At 44.4% G+C, this 19,417-nt stretch overlaps 3 protein-coding genes across 5 annotated transcripts; 1 reads left to right on the top strand and 2 right to left on the bottom strand.

Moving 5' to 3' along the window:
* Nucleotides 1-749: 749 nt before the first annotated feature.
* Nucleotides 750-6,343, bottom strand: LOC139578416 (vacuolar protein sorting-associated protein 4B-like). Its single transcript, XM_071405973.1, has 11 exons — nt 5,944-6,343; nt 5,452-5,563; nt 4,949-5,099; nt 4,721-4,782; nt 3,386-3,505; nt 3,095-3,251; nt 2,788-2,936; nt 2,463-2,544; nt 2,044-2,263; nt 1,714-1,854; nt 750-1,618 (listed from the first exon to the last, which is right to left on the bottom strand). The coding sequence occupies exons 1-11, from the start codon at nt 5,962-5,964 to the stop codon at nt 1,517-1,519; spliced, it is 1,317 nt and encodes a 438-aa protein (XP_071262074.1). The 5' UTR covers nt 5,965-6,343; the 3' UTR covers nt 750-1,516.
* Nucleotides 6,344-6,626: 283 nt separating this feature from the next.
* Nucleotides 6,627-12,012, bottom strand: LOC139578418 (ankyrin repeat domain-containing protein 29-like). Of its 3 annotated transcripts, none has more exons than XM_071405975.1 (10): nt 11,765-11,996; nt 10,135-10,245; nt 9,443-9,541; nt 9,087-9,185; nt 8,824-8,922; nt 8,268-8,366; nt 8,027-8,125; nt 7,749-7,844; nt 7,478-7,576; nt 6,627-7,363 (listed from the first exon to the last, which is right to left on the bottom strand). In XM_071405975.1, exons 1-10 carry the CDS (start codon nt 11,774-11,776, stop codon nt 7,280-7,282), a joined length of 897 nt encoding a protein of 298 aa, XP_071262076.1. In that variant the 5' UTR covers nt 11,777-11,996; the 3' UTR covers nt 6,627-7,279. The 3 variants fall into 3 exon arrangements, with proteins under 3 accessions (XP_071262076.1, XP_071262079.1, XP_071262078.1); XM_071405978.1 differs by having other exon boundaries at nt 10,076-10,245; nt 11,765-11,989; XM_071405977.1 differs by lacking the exon at nt 7,478-7,576 and having other exon boundaries at nt 11,765-12,012.
* Nucleotides 12,013-16,574: 4,562 nt separating this feature from the next.
* On the top strand, nt 16,575-19,065 carry cts12 (cathepsin 12). Its single transcript, XM_071405974.1, has 8 exons — nt 16,575-16,708; nt 16,915-17,066; nt 17,272-17,394; nt 17,665-17,829; nt 17,925-18,146; nt 18,263-18,431; nt 18,601-18,706; nt 18,841-19,065. The coding sequence occupies exons 1-8, from the start codon at nt 16,678-16,680 to the stop codon at nt 18,938-18,940; spliced, it is 1,068 nt and encodes a 355-aa protein (XP_071262075.1). The 5' UTR covers nt 16,575-16,677; the 3' UTR covers nt 18,941-19,065.
* Nucleotides 19,066-19,417: the final 352 nt, after the last annotated feature.

Here is a 19,417-nt window from a genome sequence, read left to right as displayed (position 1 = left end):
GTCAGAGTGACTTTCGTGTAGTTGGTCACCTCCCTGACCAAGACCCTTCTCCCCCGATTGCTCAGTTTGGCTGGGCGGCCAGCTCTAGGAAGAGTCTTGGTGGTTCCAAACTTCTTCTATTTAAGAATGATGCAGGCCACTGTGTTTTTGGGGACCTTCAATGCTGCAGACATTTTTTGGTACCCTTTCCCAGATGTGTGCCTCGACACAATCCTGTCTCGGAGCTCTACGGACTATTCCTTCGACCTCATGGCTTGTTTTTTGCTCTGCAGTGCTCTGCACTGTCAACTGTGGGACCTTATAAAGACAGGTGCCTTTTCAAAATGTGCCTTTCAAAATCATGTCCAATCAATTGACTTTACCACAGGTAGACTCCAATCAAGTTGTAAAAACATCTCAAGGATGATTAATGGAATCAGGATGCACCTGAGCTCAATTTCTAATAGCAAAGGGTCTGAATACTTATGTAAATAAGGTATCTGTTTTTTATTTGTAATACATTTGCAAAAATGTCTAAAAACCAGTTTTCACTTTGTGTGTAGATTGAGAGAATAAAAAAAAAATCCATTTTAGAATAAGGCTAACAAAATCAAGGGGTCTGAATACTTTCCGAATGCACTGCACATTGATTCTTCGTCAAGGCACAACTTGTACAAAACATTTGAAGTCTGCAAAGATGTGGGAAGTACAATTTAAGGGGTCAAAAACACTTTACCAAGGATTATTGCTCACTCAATTACTGATTTCCCTTGAAGATCAATAATCATTGGGTTTTATTACATTATAACATACCCCCACCAACCCATTCCAAAGTACTTTTACTTTCTTTTGACCAGCAAGGCACTCAAACTAACATCTTCTTTCAAAAACAGCATACAGAAAAACAATATGAAAATACTCAACATAAAAACTGATGAAAGAAAATTGTAATCATTAAATTTGCTGGTAGTTAATCATGATATGGTCCTCTTCAATGAGTGCTGCTCCATCAACGCAGAGTCAAAATTACAGGTGTAGCCCTTCTTGGTAAGAAAAATGAATACAAAGAAAGAAACATCGGTAAACAATGTCCAAACACATTACAGTACAACAAAACAGGCAATCCTCATCCATCTTGTCAAACCATAGATGCACTTCAAGCAGTAAAGGACTTTTGGAGGAGTTATTGTAATGCACAATTGCATGCATTGCTTGTTTGATGCCATCAAGGCCAAAACAGACACTTTAGTGTTTTAAAGCATAAATTATAAATACTTTTCATGAATCCATATTATTTGAGACCATCACCATCTTCAACCAATCTATCTTTGTAAAAAGAAAAGTTGTATACTATGGGTACACTATTATGGGTATGTATTGGCAACTAACAAAGTAAGTCAACAAATTAACATACATGAAACATGAAGCCCCTTTGCTACTTGTGGAGAGAAAGTAGAGTAGCAAATGCAGGCCTGAAAACCAGTGAAGAAAAAGGATATGAGAAAGGAAAGTTGTGTTCGCATTATTTGGTTGAGTATTAGCCTTCCTGACCAAAGTCCTCTGTGAACTTCTTGAGTTTGTCCAAGTCCTGCTCGTTCACAGTTGGCTTGGTGTTGTGCAGTGACCTCAGCATATCAGCCTGTGAACAGCACATCACAAGGGTCAGTTAGCATCACATACTTGCTCCCTCGTGTTCAAAATCAAAAATATATATGTTTTTGGGGTTCTTCTCACCATGCAAACAATGGGCTCCATGAGTTTCTCCCCATTAACATCCATCCAGGTCATCTCTATGGCGTCTGGATCTCCTGGTGAGCATGGTGTCAAGAGATCGTCTACCACGAGGTTGGGATGGTTCCATGATGACCCTTGGACCTGGGTGTATGAAGAAGAACGCATGGGCAGAAATGGGACATTGATTTGTGATAGCTGATGTTTCATTGACAGTGTATTCATATGACTCAATGCTTCCTTCACAACTATCAGATGAGGAAAATTAAATGAATTAAGATTCACTGCACCTAGGTGAGCCCTGTCCCTGTTGAATGTCAGACTGTCACATACCCGTTTGAAGTGAGTGGCCGACTGCACCTTCCTGACTGGCTGCATGAGGGCGTCCCTTACGATGACGCTGATGTCTGCTCCAGAGTAGCCTTCCGTCTTCTTACCCAGGGTCACATAGTCTGATTCAGTGAGCTCATTGGGGGTGGAGCCCAGATGCAGCTTGAACATGAAGGAGCGGGCGTGCCCCTCAGGCAGAGGGATGTAGATCCGCTTCTCAAACCTGAGCCACAGAAACACGACAGTTGTGATATCTGATATGGGAATGTTTATATGGAGATGCAGCAAGGGTCATCCCATTATTTATCTCTAATGTTTAACAATCTGTTTAATAAGAGTCACTTGGTCCAAAAATTGTGAATAATACATCTTCACAATAAGATAAAGGACTTGAGATCATCAGAAAATAAATATACACTGACCTTCTCCTAATAGCAGAGTCCAGTGTCCAGGGGATGTTTGTGGCTCCTAGAACCAGGACTCCCTCATTGTCATTTCCAACACCTCAGAGAAGAGAGATAATTATTTAAATATACAGCTGATTCAGTCAAAAGGAAAGCCAAAATCTAGCAAAAACAATTGTTGTTTAGTTGTTCTGGTGACACCGTACCAACAAAAAGGTTCAGTGCCAAACGACATAGTGGCCAAAGCAGTTGTGTCAATACTCAAGGTACAAGGTAATCAGGATCTGAGGCCAGGCTTTGTGTAAACTGTACAGTCTGTCAGCCCAGTGGCTGGCTCTCTCACCCTGCATCTGGACGAGGAACTCAGTCTTGATGCGGCGGGCTGCTTCACTCTCATTCTCACTCCTGGAGCCACACAGAGAGTCTATCTCGTCGATGAAGATGATGGAGGGCCTGTTCTCCCTGGCCAGGCTGAACAGGTTCTTCACCAACCTGAAGACAGAAAGAGTTGTGGAGAGTGAATATGAGACCAAAGGAGAAAAATACAGAGGAGAAGGAGAGAGATAGGTATGTATGAGCAATATCCTTTTAAATACTATATTGATTTGATTGCACAGCAACCTGCCAACCCTCCTTGCCCCATTACTCACTTTTCACTCTCCCCCAGCCACTTGGACACCAGGTCAGAGGAGGAGATAGAGAAGAAGGTAGAGTTGTTGGCTTCTGTGGCCACAGCCTTGGCCAGATAAGACTTCCCTGTACCAGGAGGGCCAAACAGCAGGATCCCTCTCCATGGAGTTCGCTTTCCTGGACACCAAAGACAAATATACTTAGGTATTCTTTATTGAAAACGATTTACTCTTCAGATGCACTGCTGCAAGTCATAATACATCTGTTAATATCTAGAATGTTATGTGTTTCTTGAATTCCATAATCCATACCGGTGAAGAGGTGAGGGAATTTGATGGGCAAGATGACAGCTTCTTTAAGGGCCTCCTTTGCACCCTCAAGCCCAGCTACATCATTCCACTTGATGTTTGGCTTTTCCATGACGATGGCCCCTGTAACATAGATAGAAGTCGGTGAAATGTAGTACGGCAAATAGGGACGTAACAAATGTTAAAATGTTCTTAACGTTTAAAGTGCCATTTTTTTCTGCTTCAACTGAGAGAAGAAAAAGACATGTGAATTCACAATGCAGACATGGTCCTGCGTCTGACCACTAGGGGGCAATGCAGTTCAATCTACCACAGTCATGGCTACCAGATGGCGCTCACCTTACTGCTGTCCCCCACCCACTCAGCAACGAAGGTAGTTAATGCTATCTTTAGGTTCTCTGTGGTGTGCCTCTCATCCATGTCCTCAGTGGTTAGTACATGGGACTTCATGTCCCACTTCTCATCAATGTGATGGCTCGTTGCGGTGATGTATGACAGCGTGTCACGTATGGTGTTTGAGATCTTGACCGTTGTACTTCCAGAGCAATCATTGTACAATTTCTGTACAATTTTTTTTTTACAATTTCACTGTACAATCTTGTAGTCTGGTTCTAGATATGCCATTAGGACATTGCCGCCGACATTCTCTACCCTTAACAATAGCTGCATATCAGCTGCAACGATTTCTGTAATCAGCGCTGTGATTTTCTCACTCCATCCCTTATCGCACTTCTTTCGTGTGATGAGCTTGTTTAATGTCTGTTGTTGGGGGCCTGCGCTGTTGCCAGCAATGGGTTGGGGCTCACGGTCATGGTGTCTCCCTTTCAGATGTTTTAGCGTTGCACCTGTTCTGCCTCTGCACTAGCTCAATTCACCACCTTCTCATTTAACTTCTTAAAGTATTGCCATAAAGGACTTCGCTGCTGTCGCTTCCCTGTCTCACTCTCTGACATTTTTTCCAACTGCTAACAATGATGATGTGTGGAGCCCTTTATATCTGTGGGAAATAATTTGAAAGAAGCATTTCTCCTCCTACTAACTTTACAGCATTGTTGGGTTAAGTATTCGTTTAATTTGTATTTTTCCATTTATGAAGATGATCGGGACCTGTTAGTGGTAGTTTTGTGATAACTGCACTGTGAACATCGTTTTTTCGGTTTAAGATTTTTGCAAACGTTAAAGATCCCAATTTAGTTTAAACGTTCACACCCCTAACGGCAAATAGCGCTTTTTATCATTCAAATCAAATACAGATTCAGTGCCACAAGACTGCATCAAAGCTTTGTATGAGCCACACTAAAAATGCTGAACAGTGAAGTAGCTGATGATATAACTCACCTGAGAGTTGATTTTTAAACTTCTTTTTCTCTGGGTCACCTTCACCTTCATCACTGTCATTCCTGCAAAAGAAAAAGAAAAGTAGTTTGAGATCACTGTACTGATAAGGTGGCCCACCTTTATGCCACACAAAAAGTATAAGCACAGTTCAAAAGAACCAAGAATCAGATCAGAATGAAGGATTGGTGAGGATAATAACACATCTCAGGATTTCTTATGCTCCCTCACCCTTTGTCATCAGAGCCGGACTCCTTGACAGGCTTGGCTGGAGGGGCCTTATCCTTCTTCTTCAAGTATTCCTTCAGCTTCTCTGCTCGGTCCAGGTACTCTGCACACTTTGCCCTGATGCTCTGCTTGGCCTTGTCTCCCTGGGCCTCATCTGCAGGAAGAGGAAATGTAACAGATTGGCATCACATTATGTCCAAGGCTGGGTAATCGTCACACGTGGGTCATTCAATGTGAAAGTGAAACAAAACTGTTAAAGCTGTTTCCTGAAGAAATTGTTAATGTTGATCCATAGCTCCTAATGGGGTCATTCAAAGTTCATTCCAAACTTTAAGGTCAAAGGTGCACAGTTCATAATCATGTCAGTCACACATATATCAGTAAATGAAAGGAAACAGAAAAACAAAGTAGCCTATGTAGATGTTCTGTGTTTGCAGTATAAATGCAAATTAAGAACTTGAAAAAAGAAGTAACAGGAAGTTGAACTGAGATAAGAGACAACTCACATTTAACAACATGAAGGAAGTATTGAATGGAATGCTGGTACAACCGGAGAGCTTCCTCGTAGTTTTTAGCCTTATCCTCCTCTGCAGCCTTGCTTGCAAGATCTATTGCTTTCTGTAACACAATGCATGGGCTATGTTAAAGGAGAACCATAACAAGAGAGGGTAGAGCATTAGCATGACGTCATGATCTTGCGGGGGCTATGTTAAAGAAGAACCATAACAAGAGAGGGTAGGGCATTAGCATGACGTTATGATCTTGTTCCGCAAGATGTCACAAAGGTATGTCAAAATGGCATTAGTAAATGGAAAATCAGTAATCATACACACTTAGTTGATGCGAATTCATTAAATACTTTGGGTCAAGAGAGACATTAACTAGACAAACGTATATTAACGCCATCTGAACCCACAGTAGACTAACGATACAATCCTGTGTTAGCTACAGTAGTTAGCTAACTTGTTTATTTTGTCTCTGGCTGGAGATTCACTCACCTGTAAATTGTTATTAGCCATGGGTGCTGGTTACGTACGATGGTCAAAATAACCCACCGTAGAATTTCACTCGTCTCAGTAAATCAACGTGCAATAGCTATAATACGACGTTAATAGCTCTGGTTAGTGTGTTGTTGTCATTTTGGTGACAGTTCTTTAATTCTTCGGAATCTCTTCCGCATCAAGATGTCGAGTGTCACTTCCGCCTATGGTTTACATGTGACATCAGCACAAAAAGAGACGAGAGCTTTTTCTGACCTATCGTTGTCAATTTACTGCGGTCAATTTCACAGCCTATTCTTAAAATCTATGTGCATTGCATATGCGATAAATAAGGTCAGACAAAGAGCATCAGACACATTTGCATGGATTCAGTTTCTTGGTGATTTATATATACACTAGATGACTATTTAAGGGCGCTGTGTTGAAGCCACCGTGCCTCCATCTTGGCACTCCCCACTGTGGTAATTTCTTGGGGGAAGCTATAAAAATGCATTAATTAACGTCTACATTCGTTTTTGCCACATTTACTCTATTACAGACACCTTAACGCATACTTTTAAATTATATTATGTGAGCTAAACATAAACATTTAAAATATCTAAAAACATTGGTTGTATAATTTTTTGAGATGACTAATGTTACTGTCCCCACTACAACAAAAAATGCTTAAATACGTGTAATTTTGTCATTGAAACATTTAATTGAAAAACCGTAGAATTCCATTCATTGCTATGGAGGACTGCTCCTACTGGAGTGCCAATATGGCCGACCGGTGGCTTCAAAGTCTCTCAATGGCCAAACTGAGCATCTAAATATCCAGAGTTTATATAGATCATTGGTACCAACGGCAAGTACACTGACCTCTAGTGACTTGTTATTATAGCACATGTTATTGACTTGGTCACAGGATAAATGTTTTTTTCTTCTTCCACATTCATCTTTTATTTAACCCAATGTACAGTATTGCATTTACTAAAATTGCAGAAATAAAAAAAATGCAAAATATTTAGAAATATCACAGCACCAGGATACAATATTTTAGAAACTAAAACTATACAGCAAAGTTAGAACAACACCTCAAACGAAAGGATGTACATGGCAAAATAACTCTAGCCACAAACAGATGCATTTTGGTAGTAGGCTACATATTGATATGTCCAGTTACATTTACTCCAAATAGCATTGTATTTTCTGAAGCTGCAATTGAAAGCAAGCACCATATAAGTATTGTAGTGTGACTGAATCCTGTTTGTTTGTTCTCTGTTGTTCGGAGCCCTCAGTGCATTTCTCTCCATAAAACAACCATGGTCTAAGGTGGGAACTAGGATTGTCATCAACTACTTCCATTTAAGATTTGTGGTCGCAGAGCACTCAGGATGCGATCACTCTTTGTAAGATCTGCTGGCAGTTCATTGTTCTGCAAAGAAAACAAAACCAGTCATGAAAAAATAATCAACCAGAGCGACATCCTAAAATGCATCCTTCTCCTCTGCTTTGCTTCTTCTCCCCTGTACACACTGCAGTGATTTACCTTGTTGGGTAGTGTGGGGTCTGCATTGGCCCCGAGCAGAAGGTTTACACTTTTATGATTGCCACCCATGACAGCAGCGTGGAGGACTGTGGAACCATTCTGGAGAAATGGAATGGTGAAGCCACTTAACTAACGGCTGGTTCTTATCACTAAAACACTGATGTTTTACAATACAATGTTTCACAATATACTTCTGAATAAAAACTACTCCTCTGGGTCATGGCGAGACAGGAGACGGCAAAGAGCAAGCATCACTGCCTAGATATCTTACCTTGAGAAGGCCCATTGAAGGGGAAAACTTGAGGAGCTCCTCAATGACACTGTTGTGTCCTTTGAAAGCTGCCTTGAATAATGCAGTTGACCCGTCCTTCAATAAGATCAAAAGAAACATGAGACATTAACATTTTAATTCCCCATTCAATATATAATATGCCTTACACAAAGAAATGCATTTCAATAAATTACTTGATTGAATATATTGATGGAAGACAATCATCTTGTCTTTGTCAACCCACTGTGTAACCACTGGGTTGCTAAAGGACAACATACTTTTCTGTCAGCATCCCGATCTGCACCACGCAGAAGTAAAACCTTCACTACTTCACTGTGTCCCATCTGGGCTGCCATCCACAGGGGGGCTGTGCCATCCTGGAGAGGAGGGATAGTGAGGGAGGGGGGTGAGAGAAAGAAAATGGAGACAAAATACAAGGAGGAAGAGGGTGAGAAGAGAAATGAAGAAGTCAGTCCCTCTATTGAAGTCCTCTATTATTGTATGGGGGAGTGGCCTCACCTCCCTAGGGTGGTTAACTTTGGCTCCAGATGACAACAGTTGACGTATGACAGTCACATGACCCTCCTGGGAAGCAAGGAAGAGTGGGGTGGCACCATCCTGAAACATGATATTAGAAACATGTCACAACAGCAAAGCAACTGCATGACAAAGTTATGCAATGTATGGCTTGTTCATGAATAGTAACACATAGAATGGCACTGTTGTGGGTACAATGGATCTTATAGAAAGGAGAGAAAGAGGCTGATGTTTTGATGATGCAAAAACCACTATTGTCAATCACCAATATCAGAACTAGTAGTGAGCAGAGAATCACTGTGTCAAAATCAATTGTTTTCATACAAACATGTAACTTGGTTACACTGAGTAATCCAATCCCTTCTATGTGTTGCATAAAACAAAATACATCTCATGTCTGACTCAGCGGTAACCTGAGAGGGTCTTCCAGTGGGATTTTGGTGTGTTGTGGACTACAGCATTGGACACTGTGGGGCTCTGCAGGAGTGAGGGAAAAGGACAGACATAGTGAGATGAGATAGGTGTTAGGGATGCTCACATGCAGCTGGTCATGAACATTGGCTCCATTCTTCAGAAGAGTGTCTACCACCTTAGAGTGGCCATACTGACAGGCTGCAGAGAGGGCTGTGCCACCGTCCTGCCAAACCATGAGAACACAGATTAGCAACATATCCTGCAGTGACTGGCACATGGAATATGACTATACACAGCAGGCATCCAACACTGGATCACTGCTGTTAGCATATTTTGTCTGCCTCCCTGTGATGTTCTCTCTCTCGCTAAGTAGGTGACACGGCATACCTTTGTCTGGAATTCAGTTGAGGCACCAAATTCAAAGAGGAGCTTCACTACTTCATTGTGTCCCTGCTGGGAAGCGAAGAAGAGGGCAGTGGAGCCTGTCTGAGGGTGGAAACATGCATTCAATGTCAGGAAGACCTTAAAAAGGACATACACATTTTCTCAACGCTTCAAACATCTTTACTGCTTATTGTTTCTACTTTGACCACATTGGTCTCAAAGCAACATCAATAATGCAACGCTAATTTCAGGCGCTGTACTACGGAAAAGCAGATGGTTGCAGTTTATCAAGGAGCAGCACTAAAACCAAGGTATTTCGTCTAATGACACCAGTGTACAAAAGTGGGAGTATACTTTACCTCTCTCTGCAGGTTAATGTCAGCTCCCTGCATGATCAGCTCACTGGCACAGTCACTGTGGCCATTGTAGGACGCCACCATCAGGGCTGTGGTGCGAAACTGGAAAGAGACCGAGGGATCACAATCAATCAACACCTCAGTTCAGTCAGATCATTGTCTACATGTCATTCAAACTGCACATGAAAGAAACCTGGGGGTCTAGATTTTTTTGTTTTTGTTTTGTTTTGTGTTTTGATTCTCCTCCAGACAACATAATTGCACACACAGCCCTCCAAAGTACCACCCCTTGTCTGATGCTCCACCCAATCATTCACATTCCCTAACCTCTAGAGAAAGTTGCTGAAACATACTTGAACTTATCAGCGGAGACTTGACATAGCATTACATTTCAAATACCACACAACAATAAACAATTAGATGTGACACACATGGAAGCTGCAAGCACCTGAACATGAGCAGACCTACAACACATTATTGAGACATACATACACCTGCACACACACACACACACACACACACACACACACACACACACACACACACACACACACACACACACACACACACACACACACACACACACACACACACACACACACACACACGAGTTGTAGCTCTCTCTTTCTCTCCTACCACAGGTGGTTTATGGGTAAAGCGTGCAGCTGAGCCGCCAGGGCATGCAGCGTCCGTACACTGTCTCTGCAGTCGGCATCCACACGGCCACTGTTGAGCAGTAACTGAAGCAGGGCCAAGTTCCCCTTCCGAGCTGCCCAAAACACAGCATTAGCCAGGGGCGTCTCCTTCTGTAGGACAAACACACACGATACAACATCGAACAGACACAAGTGTCAGATAACAGACCTGTAACCAGACTAAAAGACACTATCTACAGTATCATCCCAGAAGTCTTGGCAAGCAATTTCTTTGCTGGTATTGGTCAGACAATGGAGGTTATAGAGAAAACCATTTAAAATGAGTTGCAGTCATGCTCTTCCTGTTCACAATCAATATGAGAATCAATATGGACAGAGGTTCTTTGCACACGCACGTTGATTATGCTCTTGCATTGGGTATGGTGTGGTTATATGGTCTCTGGTCTGGTTGTGTGTGATCTCTAAGAGTCCAGCTCCCACCCACTTATGTAGGTCCAAATGAATCTGGGTATATTTAACAGACAAGAAAAAACGCAAACATCTAGCAACCCAAAAGTTGTGTTTGAATTTCATCACCATATCATTTTAGCAAATGTTCAACTACATACTACGTTCTTAGCTACTTTGCAACTACTTAGCATGTTACCCCTAACCTTAATTAACCCTTTAACCTTAAACCCTAGCCTAGCTGAGATTAAATTGTCATGTCGCTGCCACCTGGTCTCATAGCATTTTCGTATTATTCTGTATGCGGCAGTAGCCTAGTGGTTAGCACGTTGGGCCAGTTCCCGAAAGGTTGCTGGATCGAATCCCCGAGCTGACAAGGTATAAATCTGTCATTCTGCCCCTGAACAAGGCAGTTAATCCACTCTCGGCCGTCGTTGTAAATAAGAATTTGTTTTTAACTGACTAACCCAGTTAAATGAAGGTTACATTTTAAAAAAAACTGAGACATGCTAAGTTTCGTATGGTATGTTTTAATTTGTGGATGTCCATCCATTTCTTATGATAAATTACAATTCGTATATGTTATGAATTGCAAAAACGTACAATATGTTATGAATTACCAAAACGTATGATATGTTACGAATTCCAATTTGTTGTTGCTAACGTTGGCTAGGTGGCTAATGTTAGTCAGAACAACTGGAAACTTGGAAAAATGCAGGTCAAATCATGATGTCAGTGATCTTCAGGTCTGAAAGTCTGAACTCTAGAAAGTGGGCCGAGTTATCGAATTGGAATTTCGAGTTGGATGACCATTCAAATCGATTTTTCCCTGTCGGAGCTTGTTTATTTCCGAGTTACCAGTTGTTTTGAACGCGGCATATGTCCAGGAAAACCATGACCACGAAGGTAAAGCAGCATATCTAATTTCCATTACGATGTTATTATTGCCCGCAAACCCCCTGCGATGTATTAATTTATTACGTGCGCATAACTCACCACAGGCCTATTCATAACAGCACAGATTAGAAGCCATGTACGCAAAATAAGTAAGCATTCGTAGTGAGTAGATTATATTAGACTACTCTCTCTTCATTCCAAGCATGGTTACAGTAGCCTATGCAGTAGTAGCTGTAGCTCTAGTTTAGATCCCTGTAATATGGATATCTATATATAGTGGAGTTGAGTCAACTCAGCTACATATGCAGGAGAACGTTGAGATTACCTTGAACGACATCCTGTGGACCTCATTCGTGACTCATATTTCTTGCGAATGGGTTGTTGCTGCTAACGTCCCGATGGGTTTAACTGTAATAACGACTGTAATTCGTTTTACCACACTGACTGCTCCAAGGGTGTCGGCGCGCTGTTGAAAAAACAACACGCAGCAAATCCTCTGCAGTGCCGCTCCAGCCACACAGACAGGCGCACGAGTCACGACCGCTGCAGCTATGTCTGATTCGATTTCTTGGAGTCGTTTGTTCAACCAAATGAAACGAGTTCGATTTGGTTACAGTTTCATTTTGGCGGTAGTAGTTTATTTATCCTGAGGAAAAATAGACTGTTATTTTATATATATATTTTTTTGTTACACATAATCCAGTCCTTGCTCCTAATGCCCCTAAACTCCAGAAAGTCAGCCATACAACTGTATTAGGGGATAGTGGGTATGGGTATGGGGAGAACAATTTACCCCAGGTAACGTTCTGAATAAAAGGGCAACTACACCCTCCACATTTTTGGGGGATTTTTCCCAGACCAAAAAAAATGTCTCCTGATGTGGAGACATTGTTGTGGAGCTGTTTGGATGTTTTTTTTGTGTGGCAAAAGTAGAGTATACCCATTTCTCCAGGCACCACTATACCACTGTATTAGCCCACACAGCTGTGGTTATATTTCTTTAGGTTTAGGACCTCATTTTGAACCGTATAGAGACCGCAACTGACATATAGAACAATCTTAAAATGATCTTTCTACTTTGGTTTAGATGCAAGCATAATGATACCTCTAACAAATTAATTTGACTTGGTGAAAATCAGTTTTTTGGACCTAACTTGCTTAACACTTTTTCCATGTGGTTTCTTCCTTCACAAATGAAGACCTCTTCCTAAGTATGTGGTCAAATTGTCAATTGTGTGTATGGTTTCCTAGAAACAACGGTGGCTCAATTTACCCCTTTGGCTCTCCCCTACTGTGTCTGTGCTGTGACACAGGCTACCCTGTATTCTTGGATGTTGAGCAGCTGTTTCAAAGGTATTATTAGTTTGTGCCAAAATTTGGGACTGGAGAAGAAACATGACTGGTATAAATACTATAGTATTTAATGTAGTGTTTTTGCTGACATTACTATAGTATTCCCTGCAGTATTCGCAGTTAACTATAGTATAAATACTGTAGTAAAACAAAACTATAGTACATGCTATAGTAATTAATATAGTGTTTTTGCAGATTGTTGTATACTGTAGAATTTACAGTAGTGTTTTTGCGTCTATAGTATACTGTAGTATTTACTGTAGTGTTTTTGTGGACATTACTTTTGTAACGACTTTCTTCCTGGGATGAAGGAGAGGACCAAAATGCAGCGCGGTTAGTGTTCAACATGTTTAATTAGACAATAAACGGTGAACACTTACAACCATACAAAAACAACAAACGTGAAAGCCGAGACAGTCCTATCTGGTGCAGAACACAAACACAGAGACAGGAAACAATCACCCACAAAATCCCAACACAAAACAAGCCTCCTATATATGATTCTCAATCAGGGACAACGATTACCAGCTGCCTCTGATTGAGAACCATATTAGGCTGGACACAGAAACAGACAAACTAGACACACAACATAGAATTCCCACCCAGCTCACGTCCTGACCAACACTAAACAAGCAAAACACATAATAACTCTGGTCAGGACGTTACAGTACCCCCCTCCTGAGGTGCGGACTCCGAACGCAACTCAAGTGGAGGGTCTGGGTGGGCATCTGTCCGCGGTAGCGGCTCCGGCGCAGGACACCACTCCACCACTGTCTTTGTCCCCCTCCTTAGCGTCCTTTGAGTGGCGACCCTCGCCCACGACCTTGGCCTAAGAATCCTCCCCAAGGCCCCCACATGATTTAGGAGGTAGCTCAGGACAGAGAGGTAGCTCAGGACAGAGAGGTAGCTCAGGACAGAGAGGTAGCTCAGGACAGAGAGGTAGCTCATGACTGGAGGGCGGCTCATGACTGGAGGGCGGCTCATGACTGGAGGGCGGCTCATGACTGGAGGGCGGCTCATGACTGGAGGGCGGCTCATGACTGGAGGGCGGCTCCTGACTGGCTGGCGGCTCCTGACTGGCTGGCGGCTCTGGCGGCTCCTGACTGGCTGGCGGCTCTGGCGGCTCCTGACTGGCTGGCGGCTCTGGCGGCTCCTGACTGGCTGGCGGCTCTGGCGGCTCCTGACTGGCTGGCGGCTCTGGCGGCTCCTGACTGGCTGGCGGCTCTGGCGGCTCCTGACTGGCTGGCGGCTCTGGCGGCTCCTGACTGGCAGGCGGCTCTGGCGGCTCCTGACTGGCTGGCGGCTCTGGCGGCTCCTGACTGGCTGGCGGCTCTGGCGGCTCCTGACTGGCTGGCGGCTCCTGACTGGCTGGCGGCTCTGGCGGCTCCTGGCTGGCGGCTCTGGCGGCTCCTGACTGGCTGGCGGCTCAGATGGCTCGGGACAGACGGACGGCTCAGATGGCTCGGGACAGACGGACGGCTCAGATGGCGCTGGGCAGACGGACGGCTCAGATGGCGCTGGGCAGACGGACGGCTCAGACGGCGCTGGGCAGACGGACGGCTCAGACGGCGCTGGGCAGACGGACGGCTCAGACGGCGCTGGGCAGACGGACGGCTCAGACGGCGCTGGGCAGACGGACGGCTCAGACGGCGCTGGGCAGACGGACGGCTCAGACGGCGCTGGGCAGACGGACGGCTCAGACGGCGCTGGGCAGACGGACGGCTCAGACGGCGCTGGGCAGACGGACGGCTCAGACGGCGCTGGGCAGACGGACGGCTCAGACGGCGCTGGGCAGACGGACGGCTCAGACGGCGCTGGGCAGACGGACGGCTCAGACGGCGCTGGGCAGACGGACGGCTCAGACGGCGCTGGGCAGACGGACGGCTCAGACGGCGCTGGGCAGACGGACGGCTCAGACGGCGCTGGGCAGACGGATGGCTCAGACGGCGCTGGGCAGGCGGATGGCACAGACGGCGCTGGGCAGACGGATGGCTCAGACGGCGCTGGGCAGACGGATGGCTCAGACGGCGCTGGGCAGACGGATGGCTCAGACGGCGCTGGGCAGACGAGCAGTGCAGGCGGCGTTGGGCAGACGGCCGACTCTGACCTGCTGAGGCGCACAGTAGGCCTGGTGCGTGGTGCCGGAACTGGAGGCACTGGGCTGGAGACACGCACCATAAGGTGAGTGCGGGGTGCTGGAACTGGAGGTACTGGGCTGGGGCGGGAAGGTGGCGCCGGATATACCGGACCGTGCAGGCGTACTGGCTCCCTTGAGCACTGAGCCTGCCCAACCTTACCTGGTTGCATGCTCCCCGTAGCCCGACCAATGCGGGGAGGTGGAATAACCCGCACTGGGCTGTGTAGGCGAATCGGGGACACCATGCGTAAGGCTGGTGCCATGTACACCGGCCCGAGGAGACGTACTGGAGGCCAGATATGTAGAGCCGGCTTCATGGCACTTGGCTCAATGCTCACTCTAGCCCGGCCCGTGCGGGGAGGTGGAATAACCCGCACCGGGCTATGCACACGTACAGGAGACACCGTGCGCTCTTCCGCATAACACGGTGTCTGCCCGTACTCCCGCTCTCCACGGTAAGCATGGGAAGTGGGCGCAGGTTTCCTACATGCCTTTGCCACACTACCCTTTAGCCCACCCCCCCAAGAAATTTTTGGGATTTCTTCTCGGGTTTCCGTGCTAGCCGTGTACCTTCATAACGCCAGTTCCTCTCTCCGGTTGCCTCCAGCTGTTCCCATGGGAGGTGATCCTTTCCAACCTTAGCCCAGGGTCCTTCTCCGTTCATAATTTGCTCCCATGACCATTCCTCCTGGTACCGCTGCTGCTGTCGCTGCTGCCCGTTGCCACGCTGCTTGGTCCGGGTTTGGTGGGTGATTCTGTAACAACTTTCTTCCTGGGATGAAGGAGAGGACCAAAATGCAGCGCGGTTAGTGTTCAACATGTTTAATTAGACAATAAACGGTGAACACTTACAACCATACAAAAACAACAAACGTGAAAGCCGAGACAGTCCTATCTGGTGCAGAACACAAACACAGAGACAGGAAACAATCACCCACAAAATCCCAACACAAAACAAGCCTCCTATATATAATTCTCAATCAGGGACAACGATTACCAGCTGCCTCTGATTGAGAACCATATTAGGCTGGACACAGAAACAGACAAACTAGACACACAACATAGAATTCCCACCCAGCTCACGTCCTGACCAACACTAAACAAGCAAAACACATAATAACTCTGGTCAGGACGTTACAACTTTATTATTTACTATAGTGTTTTTGCTTTATTATCTTTGACATAGAAGTGGAGGTGTTCTCCTCCAGGATACCTACTGGAGAAATACTAAAAGAGCACATTTTCCATAACCTTTAGGTAGCACATAGAACCAAAAACAGTTATACCTGGAATCGAAAAGGGTTCTCCTATGTGAACAGCCAAGGAACCCTTTTGGAAAGCTTTTTTCTAAGAGTGTAACACTTAAATATCAGGGTGCATAATTGCAGGTAACCTGTGTAAGGAGAAGTTGTTTTGATTACTATTTAGTTGCAAGCTTGTAATTGGCAGGTTTTTAGAGATGAGCTGTATATAGAGTAGGCTATCATATTTTCTTGGCACCGCTAAGCTGTTTTTGTGATGAGTGCCAAAAAACTGATATGGGCTACTTTGAATAGTGACATGCTGTGTTTACACTCTGTGGCCTGACATTGTCTAATAAGAGGGTTTCTGTCCCCTGTTGCCACCTCCCTCTTGTGTGTAGGTGATGGGGTTTCAGACAGGCCCAAGGGGAGGACACCCTTCATCACAGGCAATAAAAGAGGGGGTGATGACCAGTCATGGTCAGAGTGTAGAGTTAGTCTCAGAACATGAAGACAAGACAGCCCAACTTTCCATCAGGTGAGTGCCAGGTTATTTACATTCATTTAGCCTAATTTCTTATCATGATTGCATTGTTTTAATAACATAACATTCAGAATCGCAGAGCGTTTATAGTGTTTCCATATAATTCTCTATCTAATATGGTATAAATTGCAGCAAAGTAATTTACAACAGAACACAATACATTTGGTGAAACACTTTACTCTGATCATCCATCCTTCCAGTCCAATGGGCCAGCCTCATGGGGAGAGCTGTGCTGCTCTCTCTCCTCCTGTCTGATCCTCTCCACGTGGCGTCAGACTCAGACGAGGAGGTGCAAGAGCCATCAGAGTGGCAAACATGGAAGAGGAGCAACGGTGTATCCTACGACGAGAAGGTTAGATGTTATTTTATACACATACTCATACACACAGACTGTATAAAAAACACATCCCAATAGTTACTGTAGGCTAGTAATCTGCATATTGGCCTACAGGAAGACACATTGTAAATATTTAGGAAGTCATTCCCTCCCTCCCAGACACACACCTTAACAATAATCAACTACTTTATTTGTTTGTTCATTCTGTTCTTTCCTGAAGCGGGATGACATTGAGAGGAAGGCCATATGGGAGGACAACATGAGAGTGATTGATGAGAATAATAACAGTTTTCTCAGAGGGACAAAGATGTTCACCATGGCCATGAATAAATATGGGGACCTGGTAAGTGACCATCATCATCTTCACTTCTCTTTAGTACAGGATGTTATAGTCCAAGGTACTTCTATGAGTTACTTATAATGGTCCACTTTGAGCAATTTTCACTGAGAGCTGCAACATTCCCATTTAAGTTCTCATTTCTGTCCATTTGTATACATTATGAGAGATTGTTCGTATTGCAGTGTATTGAAACAGTATTTTCCCATTATTCATTGATTCCTTCATACATTTCATACTAAATCACTTTGGAATTTCTCTCTCTTCAATGCGTAGACAAGGCACGAATACAAGCGTTTGCAAGGTGCCATGATAAATAGCAAAATAAAGAAAAGAGGGAAGAATGCATCAGCTCGAAAGCTCCGTGCCAGTGCTCAGAAGTTAGGGTCTGTTACCGTTGACTACAGAGCCATGGGCTATGTCACTGAGGTCAAAGACCAGGTGAGGCTTTGCTTTAGAAAATTCTGTAAGTAGAATTTCAGTGCAAACTAGGAAGTGATTTTAAATCCATGCTGTCTATTGATTTCTCCTCACAGGGTTATTGTGGCTCCTGCTGGGCCTTTAGCACTACGGGGGCCATCGAGGGACAAATGTTCAAGAGGACAGGTCAACTGGTTTCCTTGAGTGAGCAGAACCTTGTGGACTGCTCCAAGCCCTACGGCACATATGGCTGCAGTGGGGCCTGGATGGCTAATGCCTATAATTATGTGGTTCAGAATGGGCTTCAGTCCACAGACACCTACCCCTACACATCAGTGGTAAGTGTCTGACTGGGGACATTCCTGACCATGTACACCAATGTTACATAATGTTAATAGCAACATGATTTAAGAAGTACAATGGCTGAGGATAAAACACATTTCTGTATTTCTAGGACACCCAACCCTGTTTCTACGACAGCAGTCAGTTGGTTGCCAGCATCACTGATTACAGGTTCATACCCTCTGGAGATGAGCAGGCCCTGGCTGACGCTGTGGCAACCATTGGCCCAATCACCATCGCTGTGGATGCAGATAACCCAAGCTTCATGTTCTACAGTTCAGGTTGGTCTTCACTGAATTCTTTGACGGTGGTGGACAGCTAAATGTAGTGTTTTGTTTCCCATGACTGTACATATTAACTTTGATAAAGGTTTTTTATTCAATTTTTAAAAATGCATTTGCCCTGTCTGAGTTTGCCTCATTGTAACCAGGGCTATTATTGGTCTAACAGGAATATATGAGGAGCCAAGCTGTAACCCCAACAACCTCAGTCATGCGGTGCTGCTGGTTGGCTATGGCTCTGAAGGGGGGCAAGACTATTGGATAATCAAAAACAGGTGGGTGAATCACTGGTGGGAGTAACATGGTTTACATTCTAACAAAATATAATAAATTGGTTACTTTTTCATATACATATATGTAAGACATTTGTTGTACATGAATGTATGCATGTTTTCCTTTTTCTTCCCAGCTGGGGTACTGCATGGGGAGAGGGTGGCTACATGCGAATGATCCGGAATGGCAGTAACACTTGTGGCATCGCAAGTTACGCTCTGTATCCTATTTTATGAACCACATAAGTGATAAAGTGTCAGAGACAGAACATATCATCTTGGTGTTGGATAGGTTGTCAGAGGTTAATAAAAAGTATTGATTTGGTTTATTTGTGGGGGTGATGGTACCAAGTATTCTGTATTCTATACTGTATTACTCTGAGCAATGCTATGCCTGTATTGCACTGTGATAGAGAATAAAGTTCAATTGAATTGACATTTGACTGCGATTGTTTTTAGATTTCGACCGAATGTGTCAGGCTGGTCTAGAATTTCATGTTCCTTTGAACATTTTGGATTGAATACAGGACTGGATATAGCACTAGATATTGTGCATCAAGGTATCTGACGGTTTGTGTTGAATTTGAAGATATTTCCTTGCACAGCGAGGCATCAAGGTATCTGACGGCTTGTGTTGAATTTGAAGGTATTTCCTTGCACAGCGAGGCATCTTGAGAAAGCCCTTTCAATCTGCCAGAATGTCAAACAGTCTGC

The sequence above is a fragment of the Salvelinus alpinus genome, chromosome 6 (genome assembly GCF_045679555.1).
Source record: "Salvelinus alpinus chromosome 6, SLU_Salpinus.1, whole genome shotgun sequence".
Taxonomy (NCBI): domain Eukaryota; kingdom Metazoa; phylum Chordata; class Actinopteri; order Salmoniformes; family Salmonidae; genus Salvelinus; species Salvelinus alpinus.
Note: the sequence above shows the minus strand (reverse complement) of the source record. Positions and strands in the feature narration are given on the sequence as shown.